At 59.0% G+C, this 26,519-nt stretch overlaps 2 protein-coding genes across 5 annotated transcripts in view; one reads left to right on the top strand and one right to left on the bottom strand.

Moving 5' to 3' along the window:
- The window catches only part of SLC41A3 (solute carrier family 41 member 3), a 46,948-nt gene extending 33,171 nt beyond the window's left edge, over positions 1 to 13,777 (top strand). The window contains exons 4-10 of one of the 3 annotated variants that reach the window (XM_028479018.2): positions 3,277 to 3,421; positions 5,590 to 5,736; positions 7,733 to 7,877; positions 8,667 to 8,746; positions 10,381 to 10,515; positions 12,423 to 12,571; positions 13,175 to 13,777. In XM_028479018.2, the coding sequence (XP_028334819.1) occupies positions 3,277 to 3,421; positions 5,590 to 5,736; positions 7,733 to 7,877; positions 8,667 to 8,746; positions 10,381 to 10,515; positions 12,423 to 12,571; positions 13,175 to 13,384 (1,011 nt within the window). In that variant the 3' untranslated portion in view covers positions 13,385 to 13,777. Of the gene's footprint in view, positions 1 to 3,276; positions 5,737 to 7,732; positions 7,878 to 8,666; positions 8,747 to 10,380; positions 10,516 to 12,276; positions 12,338 to 12,422 lie in introns of those variants that run through there. The other 2 variants (XM_028479017.2, XM_028479016.2) reach the window with 2 other exon arrangements.
- A 296-nt stretch (positions 13,778 to 14,073) lies between these two features.
- ZXDC (ZXD family zinc finger C) overlaps positions 14,074 to 26,519 on the bottom strand; it is a 28,138-nt gene continuing 15,692 nt past the window's right edge. The window contains exons 9-11 of one of the 2 annotated variants that reach the window (XM_007104493.4): positions 16,968 to 17,092; positions 16,124 to 16,225; positions 14,086 to 15,175 (exon numbers count right to left, since the gene is read on the bottom strand). In XM_007104493.4, the coding sequence (XP_007104555.2) occupies positions 15,089 to 15,175; positions 16,124 to 16,225; positions 16,968 to 17,092 (314 nt within the window). In that variant the 3' untranslated portion in view covers positions 14,086 to 15,088. Of the gene's footprint in view, positions 15,176 to 16,123; positions 16,226 to 16,967; positions 17,093 to 26,519 lie in introns of both variants that reach the window. The other variant, XM_055079898.1, reaches the window with a different exon arrangement.

The raw sequence follows: 26,519 nt of genomic DNA, 5'->3' as shown, positions 1-26,519 counted from the left end.
GCAGGCGAGACCGTCACTGACCAGCAGGCTGCCCTGGGCAGGACACACAGACTCAGGAGGGGCCTTGACCTCTCTCTCACCTGGGCTCCGGAGCCCGTTTCCAGCTCTCCGCCGGGCATCTCCAGAGCGGTGTCCCCAGATCCGGCCCCGTGGCCTGCCCTCCTCACACCCCTCTTTGAAGTCCCTGACTCCGTCTGGTTTGGGCTGGAAGCTCGCTCGGGGGTGGCCCAGCTCAGGGGCCTCATCGGTAAGACGGGCTGCCGTGCGGCTCGTCGGGTGGGATTCGCCTGCCGGGTGAGCGGCACTCCCGTCTGACCCGCTAGAAACCCAGCAGCCCTCAGCCTGCCTGTGTCCCTCGCCCTTACGTCTGGCCACTCTGAGGACCCTCCCCTGGGCCGCCTGCAGCCCAGCCCCGCTGCCCTGGCCTCCCCGTCCAGGCGCCTGGGCTCCAGTGCGCTCCTGCACGGCCCCTGCCTGGCCTTTTCCAGCCCTCGAGCTCATGGGGCCTCCTCCCCCTGGAGCCCCTTTGCCGGCCCCCCTCCCCTCCTGGGACGTCCATTCCCCTCCCCATCACCCGGTGGGGACTCTCCTCAGACCCGGCTCCAGCCTGGCACTGGCTGCCTCTCCGGGCCTTGCGGGCGCTGTCAGGCCGTCCTGGACGCAGTTCTGTGTTTAGACGTCTGCCTCGTCCACCGAGGTGTGGCTGAAGCCCCTGGAGGTTAAAGCTGTCACGAGGCCCCGGCAGAGGCTCTGCAGGGGTGGCTGGTAAACGCCTCGGCGACAGTCGCTGCTTTTGCGTTTCTTTTCCTACCGAATCCTCCTCAACCAGTGTTGATTAGGTCCTGCTGTGGGCAGGCCCTGGCCTGGCACGTGGTCCTGTCACAGCATGGATGCAGTTAGTCTCCTCCATTTTTTAAAAAGCTTAACATCAAAGCATAAAGGATGCAGTAGGTTCCATACTTAAACTTTTTAAATAACTTCAGTATATTCTATCACGACAATAGTGATACATGAGCCAGGACCTCACGGCTAAGAGGGAAGGGCAGCCAGGGGCTGCCTCTGCGGGGCCTGTGCAGACCTGCCGAGCTCGGCCTGTCCGCTCACAGACCCATCGCCCTGCGGGGCACCTGCAGTTACAGGCGCCTACTCTGTAAGCTATACTGCAGTCAGAGTGTTCTCCTTTTGCATAGATTTCCTAAGAGAACCTCCCACAAGTTCACAAGGTATGAACCGTTTAAGGCTCTAGATGTTTCCCGAAAGGATTACAAAATATCTGATTTCTTGGTGCAATAACAGCACTAGTATTAATAATTGACATGGGACTTCCCTGGTGGCGCAGTGGTTAAAGAATCCGCCTGCCAGTGCAGGGGACACGGGTTCGAGCCCTGGTCCGGGAAGATCCCACGTGCCGCGGGGCAACTAAGCCCATGCGCCACAACTACCGAGCCTGTACTCTAGCGCGCAGCAACGAAGACCCAACTCAGCCAAAAGTAAATAAATAAATTTATTTATTAAAAAAAAAAAAAAAAAGTCAATTATTAGTTCCCCATAAGCTCACCAGCATGGGAAGGACTCTTTTAAACACTTTCTGTGTTTGCAGACACATGGACGTGCCCACAGACACAGACCACATGAGTTCCCATGTTTCTATGCAGAAAACATACTATACGTGTAACTTCGTAAATAGCACTTTTCTCTTAATAGTGACTTAACGAATGGATGTCACCCTGTACAGAGCAGCTCCAATCACCATCATGATTATGTGCCTCTTTGTCCACATGTGTACGTTTCCCTGGGAAAATGCTAGATCATCAGGTATTTGGATAACTTAGACAAATTTCCTCCCAGAATTCCTGTATCAGTTTTACCACCGTCAGTGTGTAAGACAACCATCGTCCCGCGTGTTTGTCCTTGTGTACTTTGTTCTGTCGACCTTTGAGTTTTAACTTCACTTCATCTGACAGGTAATAAGTATACTCCATCCATCCATTTACCCGATGAGCAGAGACCCCAGTGCCAAGAAAATCAAACAGCACTTACTTTTTAATAGAGGAGAACCAGCCCTGGCTACAAATAACCCTAATCCTAACCTTCCAATTGGGATTTTATTTAAAATTTTCCTGATTACTAGGGACTTGATCATCTTTTGTGTGTTTCTTAGCCATTTGTATTTCCTTTCTGTGGATTACCTGTCATATCCCTTATGCATTGTTCTATCACATTATCTTTTTATTATCATTACGGTTATTGTTGATTTGGTAAAATGGACTCATTATTCTGGATACTAATCTTTTATTCGTTATGTAACACGGAAATATTTTCTCCAAGTCTATCCCTGCCTTTGTTTTGTAGTGTCTTTTATCACACAGAAGTCATGCTTGGACTTTGTAAATCTTACTTGTATTTTTCTGTATAGATTTTATATGTTTCATCTTTAGTAGGAGGCCTTCCCGGAGGCCTTCCCTAATCCAAAATCTGAAACACATTATTCAGTATTTTCATCCGTTTCACACTTTAGGTTTTTATGTTTAGGTATATGTGTGTGAACGGTATAAAGTCAGAATCTATTTTTCCAAGCAAATACCCGGTTTCTCGTACCTTATGTATTCCATCCTGCTTTGAAATGCCACCTTTATCATAGTAAACTTTCATCTATTCGTGATTAAATTTTCGTACATTAAATTTAAAATTTTCACATATTCACGGTTCAATTCCTGGACCCCGTTCTGTCCTGCTGACCTATTTGTCTATTTCTCTGCCAAGCCACCCAGTTTTAATATTATAGCTTTAAAATACATATTCATAATGAACAGGCCAAAATTTCCATTTTCTTTCTCAAAGTTATGGCTATTCTTGCACATCTGCTCATTTTTGTGAAATTTAAAATGAGTTGTCAGGTGCCATGAAAAATCTTGGGACCCTGAGTGGAATTCCGTGTGTGGGCCGGGGCGTGTTCTCGTCTGCGGAGCCTGACTGGCCTCGCATGTACGCTGGGGCCTCAGCTCCGACAGCTTTGGTGTCTCCCGGGGGTCCTGGGCGTTTCCAGGGGCCAGGGGCACTGTCTGTGCTGCTGGAGATCACAGCACTTTTGTCCAGACCAGTGAGAGGGGCTGTGAGGAAACACGGGGGGCCCTTTACCAAGGACCCTACACAAGATGACGGGGAAGGACGGGACAGGGCAGCGGTTTCCGCAGGGATCGGGCTGAAGGGGGTGTCGGCTTTGTTGCTCTCGGGCGAGGTCAGCAGGCCTGCCTCACGTCTGGTTCCTGCCGGCAGGTGCAGGCCGCCGTCGTGGGGCTCCTGGCCGCCGTGGCGGCCCTGCTTCTGGGCGCAGCGTCGGGGCAGGAGCTGGACGCGGCAGAGGCGGAGGTGCTGTGCGCCAGCAGCGTCATCACCGCCTTCTTGGCGGCCTGCGCCCTGGGTGAGCAGCCCTCGGGGTCCTGCGCGGGTCGGGGCGCCGCTGGATCTTCACACCCACCTTGACCTGGAGGGCGGCGAGGGGGTCCCTGCCCTCTGCTGGGGCGGAGACACATCTGTCTGTCTGTGACTGGCCAGCGAGAGGGCCCAGGCAGGTCGTGCACCCCCTCCCCCGCCTGAGGCCACCACGCTTCACGCTCCTTTTGGGAGCGCTTGCGAATATCTGAAGCTCTCTTGTCCCTTACTTTATGTCTCAGCTCCCTGCGTGACGGCAGCTCCTCCGAGAGGGGTCTGCGTGTCCTCTTCTACCATCTGCTGTCCCCACCCTGCTCCTGCCACGCCGCCTCAGCCCCGGGGAGCTCAAGCGCATCAGCGGGGGGCCCCGTGGCTGCGCATCTGTTCACCACTCAGCACTGCCCGAGCCTCCTGTGTGCCAGCTTCTGTCCCCGAGCCCGGGACACGCTGGGGGCCCAACGCTGCCGGGCTCATCCTAGTTCGGGGTGATCCCTCGGTGCACGAGCACACGGTGACTCCAGTCTCGCGGCCTCCCCTGACTCACTCTCAGTCGCGCTGTGTTTGCTTCACACGCTTGTTCAGTTGTGTACTGTCCGCTCCTCCACCAACAACAAGCAAGTAGTGTGAGTGCAGAGCCCGTGGTTCTTTCCACACTTAACCCAGGCACCAGCCAGCTCCCAGGTTTTCTGAATGGACAGTGGTCACACTGGTTCTCTCTGGACCGTGTGTCTGTGTGTATCGTGCAAAGCGCATGCAGGTCCAGGAAGAGGGGTAGCCTTGTAAAGTTGACTGTTCACTCGCCTGACCCCCAGCAGGATGCAGCTGGTCATTCGGTGGCTGTGGTTCCTACCAGGCGGCTGCATCCCCGTGCAGGAGCCCAGGTCGGGGCAGGGCCAGAGCGCGGAAGCCCAGGAGCAAATTCGCAGACCTGCTGCATGCCTGCACGTCTGGGCCAAGGAAGGGCTGAACCTTCTGAGAGAACAGAGCCTAGGAGACACCAAGTCTCCAGAAGGCAGTGCCGTTCCCGTGGGCCATCCTAGCTCCTGTTTTACAGATGAGAAGACTGAGGCCTCAGATGGGGTGCACCTCAGTGCCAAGGGCATAGCCAGGACTGTCCCAAGATGAGGGGGACTCAGGAAGCGTGGCTGGTGGGTCACAGCATGACCTTGGCCTGTCTGAGCCATAAAGCCGGGCGGTGGTGCTAGTGGTTTGTAATAAGTGATCTCAAACCGGTGGTGTCCTCTACGCATCCCTGTGGGATTGTCACCAGACCACCGGCTCAGCCAAGCAGTGTCGATTCACTTACAAATGACACTGCCAAAGAATAAAGTTGCTGGGACCTGGTCACAAAACAGCACAGACTGTGGCCAGCAGCTTTCGATGGCACCAACGTGGTAACTCTGATTACTTTTAGAGTTACAGAACGCTGGGTCCGGCGTTAAAACAGCAGTGGCCAAGATGCAAAGTGTCTTCTTAAAGGCCACACAAGATGCTGTTGGAGTTTGTCCCAGGCAGTGTGGCATGGGGTGGGGGTGGAAGCACGTCACAGTGGCCTCAGAACCGAGTCAGAACAGCAGGTCCTGGGAGGTGTAGCGGCCATGAGGAAGGGCCTCTCAGGTCCAGCAGGGACGTTGCCCTGCACTCGCGGCCACGTGCTGGGCCCTGGCAGCCCCTCAGGGCCCCCAGTGCCATGCTGCCTTCTGTGTGCCCCCTTCCGTCCCTCCGTCCCTCCCTCCCTCCAGGGACCACCTGCACTGCTGCCCCAGCCCGTCCCAGACCCCAGCCTGCCATCTTCCCCACAGGCTTTGCCCCTTGGAAACCACTCACGGGGCCAGTTGTCCCCCGCTCCGCCGGGGCTCCTGCTGCTCAGCAGTTTGGGGTCCATCTTCCTGCCAGGAGGGCTGTGAGCATCACACCTGTAGTTTCCAAGGTTGGGAGCCCAGGAACCACCTGCCCGCGTCTCCCCGACGGTTCAGGGGGTTATCAGAGTGCTTGGGCCGCTCCACAGCGTCAAGCCCGCGAGACACAGGGCAGAGTCCAAGCCTCGCGGCCCCAGTGCAGGGAAGGGACCCCGAGAGCGGGCGGCTCCGTGGGTGCAGCGAGCTCCTGGGCAGCCGCGCCACCCGCTCACCAGCCGCCTGTCCCCTCCCCCGGCAGGGATGCTGATGGTCTGCATAGTAATCGGCGCTCGAAAGCTCGGGGTCAACCCGGACAACATCGCGACGCCCATCGCGGCCAGCCTGGGAGACCTCATCACCTTGTCCCTCCTGGCTTTCGTCAGCAGCTTCTTCCACAAACACAGAGGTAGGGCCCGAGGCTGGGGTCTGTCCTTCTATAGGCGAGGCCTGGGGTCACTGGGCAGATGCGGGTCGCCCCCCGTTGGAAAGCCGCCGGCTTTTCCAGTGCACCACGGGGACAGGTCTCTCCGGGCAGCAGATGTTCACGCTGTCAGTGTCTACCTGACAGAGGCTGGTCTGGGCGCCAGAGCACCTCCTCGCGGGGGGCATAGGTCACGCCGGACACACACCAGCTGCCCGAGAGGTGACTCCAGGCAGGAGTGTCACAGCCAAGGAGGCGGAAGCCAGGCTGCTTAGAAGGTGGCCTGTGACGTGGTCAGCCGCCAAGGGGGCGTTTGCACACGTTCTGGGAACAAGACCTTGTGGTCACCCCCCCCCCACGACGTTGCCCAGGTCCACCTGGGGACACAGCTTGGCTCGCGCCCTGGACGCTGTGGACACACGGCAGCCCCTCGCTGGCGGCTCCCTCACTGCGTTCGCACAGCTGAGCACCCGCTCCGCGTGTCCCGTCTGTGGCCTCCCACCTGCTGTGGCCCCCCCAGGATGGCTGCACGCCTGTCCGGGTCTAGCAGATGTCAGTTCCGAGTGTGGTCACGGCTTCCATGGGTGGAGTGGCGAGCAATGAAGCTTAAACGTGGGGCGTGGTGGGCCCGTGGACCCAGGGGTTTAAAGAATCGCCGGTTTTTACACGTGGGCAACAGAAGTGGCCCAGGAAACGCTCCCAGTGAGGGTGGCGCGGCTCCGCGAGCCCCAGCCATCCAGGAAAGGCCTGCAGCAATAGAAAGGGACGGTTTGGGAGATGCTGCAAGTTCACAAAGTGGAGATGAAGATCTAACAGTAAGACGCCCTAATTTTACTCTTCAAACACACTGAATTTCAAGGATTTGTGCACGGACTAGTTATGGAGTCTGATTTGCAAAGTTAACTTTGAGCTCCCGGCCTCCCCGGGCCCTCCTCCCGTCTGCACCCAGCCCTGTGCCTCCACACACACCCTGGACGTCAAGTCCTGCTGGGTCACCCATCCCTGCAGTGAGACACTGGGTTATCGCGGGAGTTCCGGCTGGGCAGCAGTCAGGTGGGTCCTCGCTGACGAGGGTGAGCCTGCGGCCGCTGCGCCTACGCTGTCACCAGGGAGACAGCCACCGCGGCTGGGCGGCTACGGCCCTGAGTGGTGACGCTCCCGCTGCCGCGTCCAGGCCAGCGGACACGCGCCGAGGCCTCGGGCCCACCTCCTGCCCAGGACGCTCAGGGCACAGGGATGGCCACAGCTGTTTCCTGCGGAAAAGGGCAGGGGCCCCAGGCCAGGCTCGCACACTGGGCGGGGGGGGGGGCTCTGCTCTGGGCGTGGCTGGGGTTGGCGGGCGCTTCTCCACAAGGCCGGTGAGTCACCATGTGTGCGGGTGAGAGGCGGGCGGGTGAGGGGCCACACATGCCCCGTGCGTTGGGCTCCGGCAGGGGCCCAGATTCCCGAGGTTGATCAGGCCGAGGTCCGTCCTCGTGGCTCCTGCCGCCTGGAGGTGACACGGACACGAGCCCCTGTGAGAACGTGGGTGCCGAGCGGTCCCCCCGGGGTGGCCTCAGCAGGAGCAGAGCCGGCATTGCTGCCCACGGGCGTGTCCTGCTTGGCCACCTCCTCCCAGGCCGTGCGAGCAGGTCGGTGAGAGCAGGAGAGCTGGGTACACGAAGTGCCGAGCGCGGCATTGGCCACGGTCACGATCCCGTATACGGAGCCGTGGATAGCGAGGCCGGGCTGAGAGCAGGCCGAGGAGGGCGCGTGTGTCGGGAGAGCCGCAAAGGCGTCAGCGAAGCAAATGCAGGTGCGGCACGGTCGAGGTGGACAGGAGCCCCTCAGCCGCATGACGGGAGGTGCAGGGGTGGTTCATCCAGACTGGTGGGGATGGGAGCTGCTCCCCAGGCCTCTGGGGCCCTGAGGCCCCCCCAACACACCTGTCACCTCCGCCACCCAGGCCACAGCCCCACGCACCCCTCTCTCTTGCCCCCAGATAGTCGGTATCTGACGCCGCTGGTCTGCATCGGCTTCACGGCCCTGACCGCCGCGTGCATCCTCATCGCCAAGCAGAACCCGCCCGTCGTGAAGATCCTGAAGGTCGGGTGGTTCCCCATCGTCCTGGCGATGCTCGTGAGCAGGTGCGCGCGTGGCGACGCCTCGGGATCCGGGTGGGGTGAGCCGTGGCCTCAGGCGCCTTCACCGCGCTCTTCGCTCCTCATCTCCCCCAAGAACCCTGGGCCTGGCGTATTCTGAGGGGCAGCCCTGTTCACAGGAGACGCGCACCAGCCACGTTCCCGCTCCCCCGCTGAGCTGGCCTGGCCCCGCTGAGCTGGCCTCACGGCCACAGCTCTGTGAAGGCCATTTCCCGCAGCCCAGCCACCGGTGACACCTACAGGGCTGAGGAATCAGTGCTCCGGGGCCCTGGGCCCTCCAGCCCCGTCCCTGGGGCCCTTTCTGCTTGTGGACCCTGACGGGGGCCACCCCGGTCCTTTCCAACGTGCTCCCCCGGCTGTCTTGGGGAGCGGAGGCTGTGGCCAAGGCGTCTTTGCTTCCAGAAGCTCCCGGACGCCAGGCCGGCGCTAAGCCCCACGGCCGGTGCGCCGGGTGCTGAGAGGCTTCGGGAGCGGGGGCGGGCGACGTCACATGGGCCCCACTTCCTGCCGAGAGCACCTCAGGGCTGTCACGTGGCAGGGCCCAGCCAGCTAAGTGGCCTCGGAAAGGGCCTGGTGTTTTCAGTGGCTGACGTCTCCCACAGGCCTTCTGCAACAGCCGAGACTCGGAACAGAGGTGGGAGCCACGTGCGGCACCGGAGGACACGGGAGGCCAGCTCGGCCACCACGGGTGTTCTGGGAGGGGGACAGGCGGACAGGGCAGTCTGAGGGTTGGCCAGCGTCCACTCTATAATCGTCTGCCATCTCCCCCCGCAGTATCGGGGGGCTCATCTTGAACAAGACCATCTCCAAGCAGCAATTCCAAGGCATGGCCGTATTTGCCCCCATCATTTGTGGTAGGTACTGGGTCCCGCCACCTGGGTTCTGGGTGGTGGGGCCAGAAGAGCAGTGATCTCGGAGGTCCGGGCCCGACCCCGGGAGGCAGCGCTGCCCCCGGCTCCTACAGGTCACACCTGCCCTCAAGGGCCCCCAGGACCAGAGCTGATCCCAGAGCCTTGAAGGCTTCAACCCGGGATCTGCTGGCACCTGAGGCCAAGTGTGGCTTCAGAACCAGGGTGTGGGCCTCTCGTAGCTTTCCTTTTATTTTAACTTGGACTCACTGATGACACTTAAAACTCAGGCACTTACACAGAGAAACCAGGATTCCTGTCTTCTCGTTAGAATGCAAGGCAGTGACAACACTGGTTCACGGTTTGGGGGGGGGGGCAGGAATCAGCTTGCCTCAATCTCCTCCATCCCCTGGGTCCCCTCTGGACCCTCCACTGGTTCACCTTCCAGGCTTAACTCTGTGGGCATTTAGCCCCAGCTCGGCTTGTGTCCAGTTTCTGGTGAGGCTCTGTAAGTGGGGCCGGCTGGTCAGGGAGGAACGAGCGTGACAACCCACTGCCCGGGCCGTGTGCGCGGCGCCCGGCGCCAGGCCGGCCACTGCAAGGGGGACAGCAGCAGCTGGCCCAGGGGCCACAGGCCTAGGGAGTCCCCTGGGGTCCTCTGCTCGGTGTCTGTAGGGGCTGAGTGAGCTCCGCGAATGACTTCCGCAGGGAGGCGAGGCGGGCGGTGGCGAGCAGTGCAGGGCGGGCTCCTGGGCGACCCGCGTGGTGGCTGGCCGGTTGCGGGCTGGCGGAAACGGAGCCCCAGGGAGACAGAAACCTGGATTAAGGGCCTAATGTATAAAGGCCGCCAATTTATTTCTTTCCTTTTTTTAAAAAAAATCATCGTGGGCCAAGCAAAACAGATTTGCAGCCATCCTCTGCCCATGGCCATTCTTTTGCATCCTCTGGAGCAGCCGGGGCACATCTGGCCCAGTTAGGGGTCGACCTCCAAGGGGATGAGGCAGTGGGCAACCCAACCGCCCTCTAAAGGGGGCAGTCGCCAGGGGCAGGCCCCGCCCTCTGCTTGCAGGGGCTCCGAGGGGCCTTTGCCGCTGGGGCCTGTGGCCCCAGGAGAGCTGGCCAGTCGGCTCCCCAGGACGCCAAGAGCCTCCCCCACCCCCGTGAGCCCCAGCTCGGCTGCCACACGACCCTCCCTCCCCTCACTCTCGGCCCTCTTTCCTCTCCTTCCCGCCTTGAGGTGAAAAGTTCCTTTCGTTTTCTCAGACATTCCAGTGTTCGGTCTGTTCCTTCCTTGCGTGGCTTCCGGAGACCTCCCTCCCCCCCACTTCCCTCCCTCCCTCCCCCCCACTTCCCTCCCTCCCTCCCCCCCACTTCCCTCCCTCCCTCCCCCATCACACCACCTTCTCCGTAAGAGCTGCCAGCTGTCAAGGTGATGCAGCTACTACCTCGATACCTCATTCACGAGGCCCAGGCCACCCTTGTTTGGTGCCAGACACAAGATCTGTGGGCAAGTGGGAGGGAAAGAAAAGAAATCAAGGGCTGAACCAGTCAAGGAAGGCTTCCTGGAGAAGCTGGACTTAAAATAAGGGATAGAACCCAGAGACTGGCATGAAAAAGGAGAAACCAGATTCTCTTTGCAGGTGTTGGTGGCAACCTGGTGGCCATTCAGACCAGCCGGATCTCCACGTACCTGCACCTGTGGAGCACGCCTGGGATCCTGCCCCTCGGGATGAAAGAACGCTGGCCTAACCCCCGCTCCACGTTCTGCAGCTCAGGTGGGTATGGGGTCTTCCAGAGGCCGTGTGGCCCGTTCTTTAAGAATCTGGTGTCTGTGGCACTAGACTCCTCAGACCAGCCCCGACGCGCCAACGTGGACTTCACGGGTCCATTCGCTCAGCCAGAGGCACACCGACCATCTCCAGGTTACAGTGTGAGACGGAGGAGCCGATCCTACCCCTGGGGACAGACACGCTCCAGCAGAGCAGACGCACGCGGGATTCCAAGTCGTGCCGTGCTCGGAAGGGCCGCGGAAAGTGTGACGGGAGGAATCCCCTCTGAGGACGAGCCGGGGCTGGGGGCTGGGGAGAGGCCCCGAGGGGCAGGCGCTGGTCCTGCAGGGCCCGAAGCTTGAGGAAGGACCACGGAGTCTGTTCTGAGAACCGGGGACCCAACGCAGTGTTGTGTCTTTTTTGTTACTTTTTCAAGTCCTATTCCTCTGCCCCCGCCTTGCCGGGAGGGAGGGGGCCTAGCTACCCCCCCAACCTCCAGCCTCTCACCTCCGGGGCCAGGACGGGGGGCTCGTGCCGAGTTGTCTTCTGTGGCCACTGACCCTTCGGGTTCTGACTCCCCAGCATCTGGTCTGGGATGCAAGGCGACAGCTCAGGGACCTCACCTCGTGCGGCTCCCTGGGCTGCGGAGCCCTGGCCCGCCCGCCTCGTCCCTCCACCTTCCAGAATCTTCTGTTCATTTCATATGACGTCCAGGGCTGTTGGATGAGTGGTGAGAGGGACAGGAAGTGTGTCTGCCTCATCCTGTCTAAAGGGTGGGGTCCCCGTATATTTTCTGACTTGTCATCTGTATATAGAAAGGCTCTTTACCCTGTACTGCGTGTATTTCAGCATGCACCTGTCTGAGAATCACAGACTGGGGGCTTATAAACAACACACGTTTCTCACAGCTCTGGAGGCTGGACATCCAAGGTCAGGGCACCAGCACATTGGGTGCCTGGTGAGGCCAGCCTCCTGGTCCACAGACAGGGAAGAAGGGGGTGAGGGAGCTCTTCGGGGGCCCTTCACTCATGGGGGCTCCACTCTAGTGACCTGACCACCTCCTAACACCATCATTGCAGGTCAGGTCACAGCTTATGGATTTGGGGGGAAAATAGCACATATTTTACTGAATTCTCGCTGTTTGATTTTCCCGTAGATTTTCTTGAGTTTTAATGCCAGCTGCCAATAGTAATTATATTGTTTTTGCCTTTGTAAGTTTTTTTTAAAATCGTCTTTTTAAAATTAACCCTCGTCTAAATTTTCACCACGAACAGATTCTGGTGCTCTTGTGCGTCCTCACACTCTCTCTACAAGTTATTTTACGGTAGACTTTGTAGTTTGATTTGTCCTCCTTTGCTTTCTTTAGCTGATGAAACAAACGCTTTATGGTTACTCAGAAGGAAACGGAGACGGACTTCTCCCTGCAGTTCCTCGTTTCTGCCTGAGAAGCTGTCGCGTCCCCACGGGTGGTTTCACGGCGGTTGTAAACCGTGAAATCCCATTTCGCGTAGCGTCTCAAACCCGTGAGCACGGACGCTGAGCAGAGTGCGCTGACGGGCGTCCGCGGGCCCCGCGCACGGGAGGGGCTGCCACGCCGGAGCCTCCGGCCCCCCGGAAGCCCTGCACGGCCTCTTCCTCCGCCCGGGGCCTCGGCGTCCCCCTCCCCACAGCCCTGTCAGCCTTCCGCTTAGAACCCGTCACGTTTGAGATGACTTTCGTTTGTTTCTGCTACTTGATGCTGGTCTTTCTCTCCTCCTACGTCGTCAGCTCCCGAGGGAATGACAGGCCTCGTCCCCGTCGCCGGACACGCTGCACACGCAGCTGCTCCGTAAGCAGGGGCACAGCAGGCAGAGGGGCCGTGGGCGCCTCCCTGCCAGCAGCTCACGGTGCCTCCCCTGCTCTGTTTCTTCCAGAGATCAACTCCACGTCGGCCCGCGTCCTGCTCTTCCTGGTGGTTCCGGGCCACCTCATCTTCTTCTCCATCATCTACCTGGTGGAAGGCCAGTCAGTCCCAAACGACAAAACCTTCGTGGGGCTCTACCTGCTGGCGGGCCTGGTCCAGGTAACGATGGCCCCTGGGTCCCATCCTGGGAGAGGTCCCTGGACACGCAGGACACAGTCCCCACCTTCGAGAAGTCCAGTCAGTCCATCCAGCCCCAGGGGCGTGATCCAGACACACTGCTACGGGCACGTGTGGACTTCAGTCAGGCCGTTTTCCAAGACTCTAGCTGGGAGGGCCGGGGCCTCTGCAGGGTAATGGTGGGCTCTGGTGGGCACTCCCATGAGGGTGGCGTCAGCATGTCTGTGACCCTGAAGGACAGGCTGGGGAGCCTGGGAAACTGTCCAGAGCAGCTGCAGGGAAGTGGCTGCGGGGCCCCGGGACCTGACCAGGGCTTGAGGTGCCTCCACGAAGGGCCAGCTGGCCGGAGCTGCCCCGGGTGGGCCTCCGGGAAGTCCGAGCTGCACCAGCCAGACCCCTGTCCGAGTCTCCGAGCCGGTGGCGGAGCTGGGCGGCCTCCGAGCTGCGCGTCACACCCGAGAGGAGCCCAGGGAGGGCCTGGGGTGGCTGTGTCCACCGTGGTGTCCGCTCTTGACATGTGCTGGTTTCTTGGCGACATGGGCTTTCTCCTCGGCCATCACCTTGTGTCTGCTCACCTCGTGACAGGTGACGATCCTGCTGTACCTGGCGGAAGCGACGGTTCGGCTGACGTGGAACCAGGCCCTGGACCCGGATGACCACTGCATCCCCTACCTCACGGGGCTGGGCGACCTCCTCGGGACCAGCCTCCTGGCACTCTGCTTCCTCGCCCACTGGCTACTGAGGAGTGAAGCGGGGCTGGATGGCACCTCAGAACCAGCATCTGGACCTTCCTAAGGAGCCCAGGCGTCCCTGCCGCTCAGGAGAACCTTCCCTCGTGCCCATGGGAACAGGGTGTGGTTTCTCCCCAGCCGGACCCCCAGGGCGGCTGACCCTGGCCTCTGCCAGTCGGTCGAGGACGCACACACACTCTCTGGAGCTGCTGCTGCCTGAGCCCGGGATGGAGCCTGAGGTCAGGAGCGCTTGCCGGCGAGCGTGCGTGCCTGTGTGGACGGCAGGGCACTGCGGCCTGAAGGCGCTGAACCAAGAGGCGCCTGTGCACTTGGCGGGGGGCGCTGTCTGGAGCCCACGCAGCCCGGATGTAGTGCAGCAGGAAGGACACCCTCTGTCCCCGAGCTCGGGACACGGAGCCTGGCTTCAGGGCTGTCGTTGCTCACCCCCTCTTCTGCTCCCAGCATTCCTGTCCCTGCTTTTGCTTTTTCTCTTTCATTAGAACAAATCGCTGCTTAGATTTTAACGATCAGAGGAGCTTTTTCTCTTTCATTAGAACAAATCGCTGCTTAGATTTTAACGATCAGAGGAGCTTTTTCTCTTTCATTAGAACAAATCTCTGCTTAGATTTTAACGATCAGAGGAGTGTAAAAAAACTGGAACCCCAATTCCACCCCAAGGTGAGTGTGGGATCAGCCCCCATACAAAGAAAGACGGGAAGGGGAATCAGCAAGCTGGACCGATGGGTTACTGCTACGGATCAAGGGAAAAACGTCAACTTTCCATGCGCGGCCGTACAAAAACTTTTAATTCACTTGCGTGAGGAGTTGGGCCCAAAGTCAGCAGGGACCTCGGTGCCCAGGAAACGGAAGTCCGGAGCACCTCAGGGGGACGCCCGCCGGGGGTGTGCGGGACAGAGGTCCAGGCGCGGCTTCGGGGAGCACCATCTAGAGATGGAGACACCCCCTCCCCCACGCAGGACACAGAGGAGTCACGGCAGAAAGCAGAAGTCTCATTCCCAAAACTCAAGAGAGACGCACAGAATGGGCAGAGCTGGGATGATCCCAAGCCCGAGAATCAAAACAGCATCTGAACAGAACACTGCGAAGGCACGAGGCAAAACACCTTTTCTGAGAGCCCTGTCCGGCCCACTGACGTGCACGTTCACTGACTTGTCTGTTCTCAGGACGGACCTCACTCCGTGAAAACACACGGGGACACGGGCACCCCTTCACCCTCAAGAAGCCACGGGCCACGCACGTACCTCCGTGCTCAGAACGTGGCTGTACAAACCGACCCAAATTCAGAACTCAGAAAAATCATCACTTTAAAAGGTTTAACTCTATATTTGGTCTGTGCAAGGGCTGCGACAGGGCCTGGGGGCGTCACCCGTCACGTTCCCCTGACACCAGGCCGCCTGGGCCACTAGACCTGGTGCCACCCCAGCTCAACCGCAACCCCCACCGAGGGCGGGGACAGCCTGTTTGCTCTCAGCCAGACGCTGCGCCCACTGCTGAAGCCCCGTCAGGGGCCACCGCGGAGGCTCCGTCCTCCTCCCTGGGCGGCCGTTTTTACACGCAGCAAGCTCAGGCAGATGCAGGCCGCGTGCACAGCCGAGCGGGAAAAGGCACGCTCTGCCCTGAGAGGATGGTATGGCCCCAAACGGGTCCCTGATAAAATGTAAGAAAAACACTTGCGAAAAGTACCCAAAGTCTCTGAAGAATGAGGCCAGCCTTCCAAGCGGCGCCCTCGGCCCAGGCAGAGCTGGTTTCACTGCAGGGCCCACAGGCCGACCGTGCTGCCCGAGCTCCACATGTCCTCAGGCCCAGTGGGCCCTCCAGCTGCAGGGAGCACCTCCTGCGAAACCAAGCACAGCGGTGAGCTCGGCAACCGCAGCACAGCAGGCCCACACGTGCCCCTGGCCTCCCTTCATTGAAGACACCCGTTTCCCCCCTATTTTAAGCATATATCTTGAAGGAGTATCAACAAAACTAAGCAAAGGTGAACTCAGTCCTCTGCTCTGGGTTTCCTCAGAGATGGGACTGTCCTCCCTGACCCTCCCCACTCGCTCCGGGAGCGCCCCCCACTCCCGGTCACGAGCTGCCATCCGCGGCATCAGCGCGGACGGGCTCCAGCCACGTGGCCACACCACCACCACCTGGCCCGCCGCCTGCAGGGAACAACTGTCAGCACTAGGTTCCAGGCCACAGCGACCCCCTGGCTCACTTGTACACGACCCTGAGACCCTGAGATGAGGAACACCCGACGGATGGAGGGGACGGCCGTGAGGCCTTCCGGACACTGTGACCGCACGCCCTCCAGTTCACCCCCGCCCCCGCGCTCCATTCAACATTCACTTCTAATGTTACGGAAAATGTCGAACAGCCCAATTTGAATTTAAGAAAACCAAAATTACCGTTTGTTTCTTACATACACGTTTGAAATTGGATAAGCTACATACTTCATTAATTTTATACCCAAGTCTCAATTATCCACTGCTATCCATACTCAGCTTAGCCTATTTCCCCACAGGCTAAAATCTGGCCAGCCCAACTTCCACAATTCTAAAACGTATGACCCTTGAAGACCGTATTAAATTCCACCCCATCTACCGTGACGAGTGAATCCCAGCTGTACGCTCCACCTTTTATGTCTCGGTCCCGTACCCACCTCTTCCACAAAGTGGAGAAACACCCTGGCAACCCACCCAGCGAGTCCCACGCAGGGCCACCTCAGGAAGAAGCCTCAGGAAGCCGGAAGCTTCGTGAGTCTCAACGAACCCAAAGAGCAAAGAGACATCCAGACCTGGAGGACGTAGACAGGCAGATCGACAGCAAGCAGGGGTTGGGAGACGGGAGGCTGCGGGCCGGGCGCCAACGGGAAGACCACGTCCCCTGAGGGGTCATCCTGGGAAGGCAACCGCACACAGCTCAGTCACCTTGGCCCGAGGAGTCCCGCTACCTTGAGACGCAGCAGAACCAGCGCACCCGCCTTCCAGGGGCGGCCTGAGGCCCAGCAGTGACCGGAGCCCTCCCCCGAGCCCAGCTCGAGGCCCAGCTGCATGGCCCCGCGGCCCGAGAGCCGAGTACACAGAGGTGCTCAAAGAGGCTGGGTCAGAGCTACATATCCTCAGCGTTTAAACTTCTTCTCTCCCAAAACCCTTCCAAATCATCTTCCAGCCCCTGGAAAGCGAGGCTGAAGGTGACCGTGTCCCCGGAGCCACGGAGGTGGGAGCAGCCGCGGCTGCAGGTCCCCACTGGCCCGGGTGCAGCCCAAGTGGTGGCCGGTCCTGCCCTGGGGGGCTCAGTGCGGCAGAGAAAATAAGAGAGAAACGAGCCCAGCACCATTTCCACAAAGGCCACCTCCTCCGGGTGCATCCTGGCACAGGATGAGCACGCTGCCTTCACCCGGCCCCGTGAGGAGAGAAGCCAAGTCCGGGGGACCCAACAGCACAAGGAGCCAGACGCACTGCCAGCTGTCTGCGGTGCGGCCACAGGACCTCGGGCAGGAGCGGGACGGAGCGCAGAGGGCAGGCTGCAGGGGAGCTGCACACGGGGAATGCGAATCCTGCCCGAGGGGAAGCGTGGACACAGCGGAGTGACGGACAGGAGGGGTGCAGGACGGGGCAGGACGGCTCACGGGCTCTTACCTGCAGCAGCTGGACCTGGACGCATGGCAGAGCCACACCGGGCACTGCGAGGCTGCCCCACAGGGAGGCTCCTGGGCCGGCACGGACGTCGCCTTCCCCCGTGCTCAGTGCGGGCCCCGCGGCTCCTGAAACACACAAGGCCCCCAGACTCACGGCCGCTCAGCCAGAGGGAAGAGGCCGAGACCAGGCCTCCACTTAGAAGCTGAGCAGGGCTCTCGTGTCTTCCGCACAGACGGCTCAGGCCACGCCGTCCTCGAGGGTGGACTCCTCCTCACCCTCGAAGCCTGGGGCACGCGGGGTCCCTGACACACGGAGCACGACCAAGCTCACGGAAAAAGGGAGGGAAGCCGGCTGCATCCCCCGCCCCGCGCCCCCCTGCCGGCACCTCAGCACCTGCTAAGTGGCTCTTTCTGTGCAGCTTCCTTCGCAAGCCGGCACCTCAGCACCTGCTAAGTGGCTCTTTCTGTGCAGCTTCCTTCGCAAAAATCATCACTTTTTCTTGGTTTCCTAACAACATGCTTTTTTAAAAAATTAAGCACAAAGAAAAAAGAGAACATCTTAACGCCCAGAAAGGGTTTTTCTGACACAGGAACCCTGGATTCAACGCTGGTTCCACCACCAACTCTCCCTGACCCTGGACAGGCGAGCTGAGCTCTGGCCTGGGGCTCCCACTGCAGAGTGTGGGGAGGATGGACCACGTGGATGTGCTCAGGGCGCAGGACCGAGCCCAGCGCACAGCGAGCACGCAGGGGTGGAGGCGCTGTCACTGCCGGGCAGACACAGGCACGGGAACGGCCTCACAAAGACAACCTTACGGTGAGCAGCATACAAGCTCACTTAATAAAAGCACCCAATTAAACGTTGTTGAATGTAACAACGCCAAAAGAACAAGTGAGACTGAACGACTCGCTACTTCCAGAAAACATGTCTTTAGGAAAACGTCTAATTGACCTCAAGTTAAAGATGAAAACCACGAGAGGTTGGCCGGCTATTTAGGTTGTGTCTCCCTTCTGACGGGCACGGCTGGCTCTGCTGCCCGAAGAGCCAGCCTGCGGGCCCCATCCCCGGGGTCTCACTGCCGACTCCCCTCCATGTGTGCGTGTCTCCTCTGGGTCCAGCCCCAGTTCTCCGCCTGCCCCAGGAGCCTGACGCCCCTGCTGCTCCCAGCAGGACTCACTCCCTCCCCTTCAACAGGGAGGAATTCGATGTCCCCCCCCCCCCCCGCCGTCCTCCTGGGGCCTGTGTTGTTCTAGCCACCTCTGGAATTTTACCTGCATCACTGTTATGCTTTAAAGTCTTTTATCACCCTCACATATTTCCCCGCCATACAAATCTGTACATAAATTGAAATTTTACTTATTTTTAAAGTTTTCTTAAATATACTTTCTAGAAGTGAACATTCTTCATCTGAAAACGTGAGTTACCGCTGCAATTATCAGAAACGCAGACCCAGTCAAAAGAAGACACGTTAAACTTTGACAATTATAAAATATCAAAAGGAAAATTACACTGAAAAATGCATCGAGAGGAGTGCACTGCCGGCCTGCTCCCCGGTGGCTGGTGTCTGCGTGAGCACTGAGACTGGTAAACATACATTTTTGCCAATTAAAAAAATGTTTTAATAAAACGCTCGTGTGCTTTAAATATAGTTTCATCCCAACTGTGCAGCTGAAGATTCACCTCGTTTACGTTGGACGAAGCCCATATAGCACGGTCAGCCTTACTCTGCTGAAGGGTCCGACTTCATTTTTTAATCTAAATGAACATACCAAGACCTACTTCAAGGAATACATGAAACCACTATGGAGTAAATTAAGGAAGCCACCAAATAATGCATCTTTTGAAGTCAGTTTTAAAAGTAGAAAAGATTTAAATGATGTACATTTAATATTCATTATGTAGTCATACGGCATAAAGCTGAGATGAATCTGAGCCATTTCTCCTTATTTACGCTGCAATGACTCAGTGCCAGCTGTGTGGGTCGCACTCTAAGTTATCTGTGAAACGAGAGCTACGATCAAAGCTTTGCTTTCATTCATGAATGTGGGCACGTATGCTACTCAACTAGGGGGTAATGAAGTAAAAATCACATGTACAAATCAGAAATAAACCCCACTAATTTTTTCTGCACATCACGATTCCGCATTTCCTTCATACTTAACGGAAGACAGGTCCACACTGCTAAAAAGCGAGTAACTAGAATATCACTATTAATAAGCCCAAGAGAAGTCAGTTTTAACTACTGTATCAGCACACACTTAACCTGAAAGAAATCACGTAAGTCCTCTTTTCAACGTGTACCTTCAATCCGGTGTCTGGGAATCTGGTGACCCCACAGACCCCCACGGCTACGTTTACAGGAATCGCTGCCGCTGGCGTGAAGGGCTCTCTCGGCCGGGGCTCGCCCCCCGCCCCCGTCCAGGTAACGACCGGGCCCAGGACAGGAGGCCTGCAGCTGAAAGCGACCCCCGTGTGGGTGCCTGTGCCGCCAGGCCTTCCTGGACCCTCTCCTCCAGCAGCTCGTCTCGTGGCAGCAGCGGGGGCTGGGAAGCTGAGGGTCTCCGGGGCAGTGCGCCCCCCACGGGCCCACCACACGCCCCAACTCCAAGCACCTTGACACGCGCCCCCGCGAGGGCTGCCGGAGGGTGGGCGGGAGAACTGGCCACGTCCACCTGTACGGGGCTCGTCCCCGGACCAACCCACGGGGCCTGGCCGAGGGGCTCGGGAAGACCCTGGCCTGTTCCGCACTCTCCCGAAGGGCGTGGTGAGGCTGGTGGAGACACAGCAGGCGTCTGTGGAGGGAAAGGGGCAGGAGGGCCTGCAGTGGCCCCCGACTCGACGCTAGTAGAGAACGCATGGAGGCTGGGGCCCCCCAGGCCCCTCTCACGCCCAAGACCCAGGCAGAGCACCGCTGTCGGCACCACGAGGAGGGGACCCTGACCCCCACGGGCCGCGCGTTGCCCAGACTCCCTGCTCGAGCCACTGTGGTGGGCGTTCTGTTACACGACCCCAAATGACAGACTGTGCCATCGGGTACCGTGTCATCGACACTCAAGACGGCCACAAATTGACCCCACGCCTGAGCGTGACGGAGAAACGTCCGTCTCTGGATGCCTGAAGCCACGCGAACGCAAACCGAGGGTCGCCACACAGAGCCCACGACGACCATGCAGCCCCGAGTCCTCACCGGTAAAAGATGCCGTGGCGCTAAACATAACGTGACTCATTTAATAAGCCGATCAAAAGAAAAGTCGAACTTCCTTTTCCACGGTGGAAATCCACAAACTCTTACCAGGCAGGCAATCTTCACACTGAACTGAATATTCTCCACGTTTACCCAAAACGCTGATCTGTGCTGGGTGACTTTAAGGAAGGGAGAGGAGAGGAAATGCAGCCAGCAGATACGCTTCCACTAAGAAGACCTCAAAAGACCATCCTCTTTGGGCCTCAAACGGCAGGGGGAGCTGGACTCCACACTGCACGCCGGACCCCTGGCCCATCCGTGAACTACGGGACCCCCAGCTCCCCTCCCAGGGCCCAGCGAGACCGGGCGAGGCCGGCAGCACAGAACCAGCTCGGACCACGTGTGCGCCCACCCCAGCTCCGCCGCGAGGCCCTGGCAAGCACACCCCTGCGCCTCAGAACCTGCCCTCCACAGCCAGGGGGCAGGGGACCACGTGGTCACTCTCCACTGGGGTTCCTCGTCGGAGCCACAGAACACGGCAAGAAGCGGCAGGTGCCGCTCCCTCCATTCCCGCAAGGAAGGAGATCCGACGGGACACAGCGTGGACGCACAGGCACTGGGGCAGAGTTCTCAGTTTCGGACGTGCTCAGTCCTACACAGCTGTCGAGAAGATGCACTACAAAAAGCGATCCCTCACGAGGAGACACATTCACGTTGTTAGCAGGAAAGGGCAGAGTACTGTACCATTTCTTCCAGATAAGGATATACGTGCAGTTTATACCCGTGGAAAACGACTACCGTCAAAACGAAGGGCGTGGTCTCCCCGGAGTGGAGCACAGGCCCAGGAAGAAGCCGCTTCCTTTCTCCCCGACTAGGCCAGCGTCACCAGAGCCCCTCACCGGACCCCACGCTCTGCTCTGCGCCCAGTGTCCCACAGGCCAACCCGCCTCAGGCCCCAGGGCCCTCCCACCATGTTTCTTTCCTGAAGACGCACCCAGAGTCTCACCAAGTTCATCTTCCACAGGAACTGAAGCCTGACGGGGGGCTTTAAGTTCCTTTGGCATTTTCAAGGAACTGAATAAGACACGAAAACCAACACTAGAAGCAGAGTGTTTCAAGCCAGGTACGGGGAGGCCCTCAGCAGGCCTGGCATCCTTGTCACTGGGGGTCCCGAGACACCTTGTCACTGTTAATGCCATTATGAGTGAGATCTGTCTTTCATTACTTTTTTTCTGATTATTCTAATAGAAAAGCTACGAATCTGATACCTGCAGGTTCACTGTGCAATCAGCTACCTATCCTTCCCTCTTATTTCTAATGACTGGAGTCAATTGCCTTGGGTTTATAACCATCATCGGAAAGCAATCACCGCTTCTCCCTTCGTACCTACCCTCCTCCGAACTTCCGCAGATGTGCCTAACGCCCCTGTGCTGTTGCCCGGCTGCCTCTTCCCGACTGTGATGAGAAACGACGCTGCCAGCCTGACTTATTAGGGAAATCTTTCTGGTTCCTAAGGACGAAGGTTTACGATTTTTAAAAATCGGCCATAATGACTTGCATCAACTGCCTTGTTTGGCATCGGTGAGGACACAACAGTGCCCACCCCGACCCCAACCCGAGAGAGGCCGTCGTCCGGGCCGCGTGCTGGCTCCCCGGGAGCACCGCATCCGCCACACTCGAGGTCGGCGAGACACGGCCTTCCCGCGTGCGACGTGGTGCCGCCGGGCCCCTGAAGGCTCTGCAGACTGCACCGTGGGGTCCGTCCCCCTCAGGTTCCTACCCAAAAAATGGGGCGTCAGTAGCCACGCCTCAGGCTGCCGTGAGGACGTGGAGAGGGAACGGGGTGGGGGAAGCCCAGGATGCAGGGCACAGGACCAGCCCTCGTCTACGAGGAGCTCTGTGGGACGCCGGGCGGGACGGGGCACCGTGTGCCGAAGCTCACGCTGATGGCCGTGCGCCGAGTACAGGCGTGTGTGCTTCCAGGGATGTACAGACGAGCCCACAGCCACACGTGCTGATGAGGGAGCAGGGGCACCCTGCCAACACCAAGGGGCCGAGGGGCCCTCAGCGAGGTCTGCGGTCACAGAAGCAGCCGCAACATCACTGCCCCTCAGAGGTGCTTCTCGCCACGGGTCGGTCGGGGCCCAGTGGCACGCAGGGACGCCGTGGTGTGGCACCCAGAGGGGCTCCATGCAGGCAACAGGGACGCGGGTGACGGTGCACCAAGGCACAGCTCCTGGGCAGCACCTCAGGAGGGCACTGCCGCCCCGAAGTCCAGGAGGCGGACAGCACACAGGGCCAGAGCCACGGCAGGGCCGCCCCGCAGGAACGGGCCAGGGAACCCAGCGCGCGCGAGGTCCTGGTCCCCTCCTCCCGCCCACCTCCCAGGACGGGAGGCCAAGCTGGGCCCGCTGGGAAGGGCAAGGTGAGGACCCACCCAGAAAGGCGGTCGGACCCCCAGAGCGAGCCAGGGCCGTCCAGGGCGCAGGCCTGCGGGGCGCACGGCCAGCCAGGCCCGCGGCCGGCAGAGGGGGCGGTCTACGCGGACGGGAGTCCTCGCCCAACCGCAAAGCCGGGGCCTGAAGCCCACACGGCCCTGCCGGCTGCTCTCCTTAATCTGCTCCCACGGCCGTACGGACGGTCTGTGCGCACGAACCGTGAGCGCCCGGCGAGACCCACAGCCTTCCCTGCACGCTCTCCAGGCCCGCGCCTCCGCCCACTGTGCGTCCTGCCCGGGGCGCAGGGTCCCCCGAGGCCCTCACGCACTCACGGGAACGGGCAGAGCTGCCCTGGCCGCTTCTCAGAGTGCGCGCTCGGCGGCCCGGCCCCGCCTGCCCGGGGCACCCACACCGGCACTGTGCCGACCTCGGTGGGGGGCCCCAAGAAGCCCCCTGCTCCCCTTGCCTGCTCCGTGTCCCTGTGGCTTATCGTCACAGGAACAGGTGGAACCACCTTTTAGAACATACCACGTCCCTCTTCTAATCACGCTCTCACGGGAGCCCAGCCCCGACAGGGAGCCAGAGGCCCCAGGCGGCCTGGCCCCCTGCTGGCTCCGAGCTCGTTCCCCAAACGCTGCCAGCCAGCTGCTCTGGACGACGGGCCTGTGCTGGGCGCCGCCTCCGGACTGGGGCCTCGCCAGGACCGCCCTTCACCGCGTACGGCCACACGAGGCCTCTGCCCTACGCGAGCCCGCGAGCCCCGTGGACCGGCTCCTTCCGCGCCGCCCACAGCCCTCCGGACTCACCGTCCTCCTCCCTGACTGCCGTGGCCGCAGCGCCTCGGGCGGGCCAGCTCTGTCCCCTCCCTTTCCGGTCCCGCCCGCTTGGGAATCGGCCTCCTTGTGAAGGGTACCTTCTCCACCGTCCTTCCTCCGAGCTGCGGCCACAAAGGGCGCGCCTGCGGCGGAGACGGGGCTCTTGGGTAACATCTCAGCCCCACCGCTTTCCGGGGGCCCTTCTGGGTTCTCCTCCCTGAGCCACCGTCTAGCCCTCCCTGCACGTCCCGCTCATTCCTCTCAGCTTATCTCAAGGGCCAGGAGCTCCGGGACCCCACCGGCGCAACGGGGCGACGGCGGTGAGTCCAAGCAGGACGCCTTCGGTGACCCACCGTTAGGGTGGCGCTGGCTTCTGGCTGCAGAACCTGCCTTCCGTTCCTATTTCCATCAGGAACAGAAACCCATTTTCAGAATAAAGGGAGGATCTGTTGAGAAGACAGTACCGTTCCTCAGGGACCCTTCGCCGTGAGACCTGAGAAGCAGACTTCCTACCGCAATCACCTCAGGCTGCCTAACCCGCTGGGGGACAGCAGACCAAACGCGCTGCCGAACCCCAAGTGTGTTTTCTGGGGAGCGGTGTTCTATTCTCAGAAGTCACCATCCCGGAGACGCCCAGGCCGTGGGCGACTCCCATTCCCGCGGCCCCTGGGCAGGGCGCTGACCGCGCCTCCACCAGGAGCGGACCCGCCCACAGCTCAGCCCCGGAAACACTCGCTGCATCCACGGCAGCGGCCAGCCGCTGGTTTCTGAGTAACGGTGATTTCTGTCTTCTGGGAAAATCACGCATCCTGTTGCGAGGACTCCAAACTTATAATCACGCAGTATAGAGGATTTCTGTTTACTTTCCACTGAATCCGTGGAATTCACTTACGCTTCCCCTTTATCCTTTGTAAACCTGCTCAGACAGATGTAGCAAATGGCAGCCCAGGAGCTGTACCCACTTAAGGCTGCTCTGTTTGGCCCACACAAATTCTTTTAAAAATCTGAGTAGGTTTTCACGCTTCAGCGTCAAAAATCAGGATTTCTGACTCATCTTAGTCTGTTCTGTTTCCGTCTTGAAAGACTCAGCCCCTCCTCCTTGTTCAAGAGGAAGGCGCCCTGCTCGGCACACCCGGCCCTCCCACACAGAACGACCACCGCCAACTTTCCAGGGCTGCAGGCACTGCACCCGCCTCAGCCCAGCGCAGCCCCGCGGAAACCCCCAGCCCCCCGGGAACCTCAGCAGGTGCTCTTCTGCCTGTTTTACAGAGAAGGCTGGGGCCCGAGAGGCTGCCTGCTCAAGTTCACGCCACCACACGGCCACCTGCTCCTCCTGGAAGTCTCTAACCAGCTCCTATTTCTTCTTCCACCCAAGAGTTTTTACTAAGTTTTCTTTTGTTTTCCAAGTGATTATTACTGTGTTTTACCACATTACGGTCAAAAACATGTACTACCAAGCTGTTTTTTCCTAGACTTTGCTACGGTTTTCCTGACGCCTAATTTGTTCAGTTTAATTTATATAAATATTCCACTGTCATGGAGTAGAATCTATTACAACAACTTTACTAATTCCACTGTAAAAATATTTTACATCTTTATTTTTTCTGCTTGTTCTGCAAACAATTGAATTAACAAATTCCAATACTGCTAGGTTTTTATCCAGTTCTCCTGGAGTTCCATCTGTGTTTACTTCATACTGTTTGCTACTGTAAGTTTTCATATAAACATTCATACAAACGGTCACAAGTCATGGTAAGACTGCTGATTATGCATGAACAGCAACCAAAAATAGGAAAAGCCTTCTCTGCCCCAGTTGTTTTTCTTTGAATTCTATGCTTCTGGTATCAGTATTGACCCCTGTTTTGTTAATTTTTGTTTTTGGTTTTGTTTTATCTTGTCTTAATTCTCACCTTCTAAACACTCCTGTCCACAATGTGTCTCTCTGGACATCGTGTGGTTTGGGATTTTGCTTTTTTCTGTCGCAGTCAAAACCGTGGGGGAGCCCCACTCGTTTACGTTTTCACTGTCACACAGACGTGTGTGTTCTGCTGGTTACACCTCCTCCAGTGGGCACCATGCCTTCCTTCCTTCCCTGCCCTTCAAGAGCAGAAAGTGCACATCCGTGCACAGTTCTGAAGTCGGGTACATTTTTTTTGAAGCTTATTTTGCTAACTGTCAGCTTCAAGAATAACAGTTTCTCTTTTACGTTGAGAAAATATTCTTGGTTTGAGGGGGGAACCTCAGCACTCAATAGCCACCCAATGGAACAGTCTTGGATTTCAGACCCTCTGTCCACTTTTCAAATCGTTCAGACCACACATTCCCTAAGAACCAACGGGCGCGCCGCACTGAACCTCGGCGACACCGCGAAGCCCGTGTTTACACGACTCGACTCCACCAACAGTCCTGCTCCTGCAGCTGCTCTGCTCTTGGACCTATTACCCCACATCCCGAAACCCAGGAAGTCCCCAAACCCAGGTTCCTCCCAAGTTTGGTGCCAAAAAGAACGTAGCAGCAACACGTGACCCGAAAGCACGTGAAGACAGTTTACAGTCTTACTGACTCACTTAAGTGAATGCGTTTCACTGAAAAGCCAACACCAGAACCAGGCGTGGTGAGAAATACAGAATGTGTGTGCCACCCTGCCACCCTAAAACGCCACACGCTCTGAACCCGAAGCACAGCAGCGGGGGTTCACGTGCGTGCATCTCCTTCCCAGCGGGCCCGCCGGGCGTCCCGAGGCAGCGGCGCCCTGCGGCAACAGGCGGCGGCACAAGCCGCACCCAGCGTGGGAACGGGCGCCCTGAGAAGCGGCTGCTCCAGGGCCGGGCCTAGCGGTGCCAACGGCGAGGGGCGTGCCCCCCCCGAGAACCATGACGGGGCCTGGCAGGAGGGCACAGAATCCAACCGAAAGAGCTGCCAGCGGCCAAAGGCGGAACAATTCGAGCAGCAAAATAAACACTGATAGGATCGATTGATAACCAGCACTCGGGCTTCCCTGGAGGCGCAGTGGTTGGGAGTCCGCCTGCCGATGCAGGGGACACGGGTTCGCGCCCCGGTCCGGGAAGATCCCACGTGCCGCGGAGCGGCTGGGCCCGTGAGCCATGGCCGCTGG

The sequence above is a fragment of the Physeter macrocephalus genome, chromosome 18 (genome assembly GCF_002837175.3).
Source record: "Physeter macrocephalus isolate SW-GA chromosome 18, ASM283717v5, whole genome shotgun sequence".
NCBI lineage: Eukaryota > Metazoa > Chordata > Mammalia > Artiodactyla > Physeteridae > Physeter > Physeter macrocephalus.
Note: the sequence above shows the minus strand (reverse complement) of the source record. Positions and strands in the feature narration are given on the sequence as shown.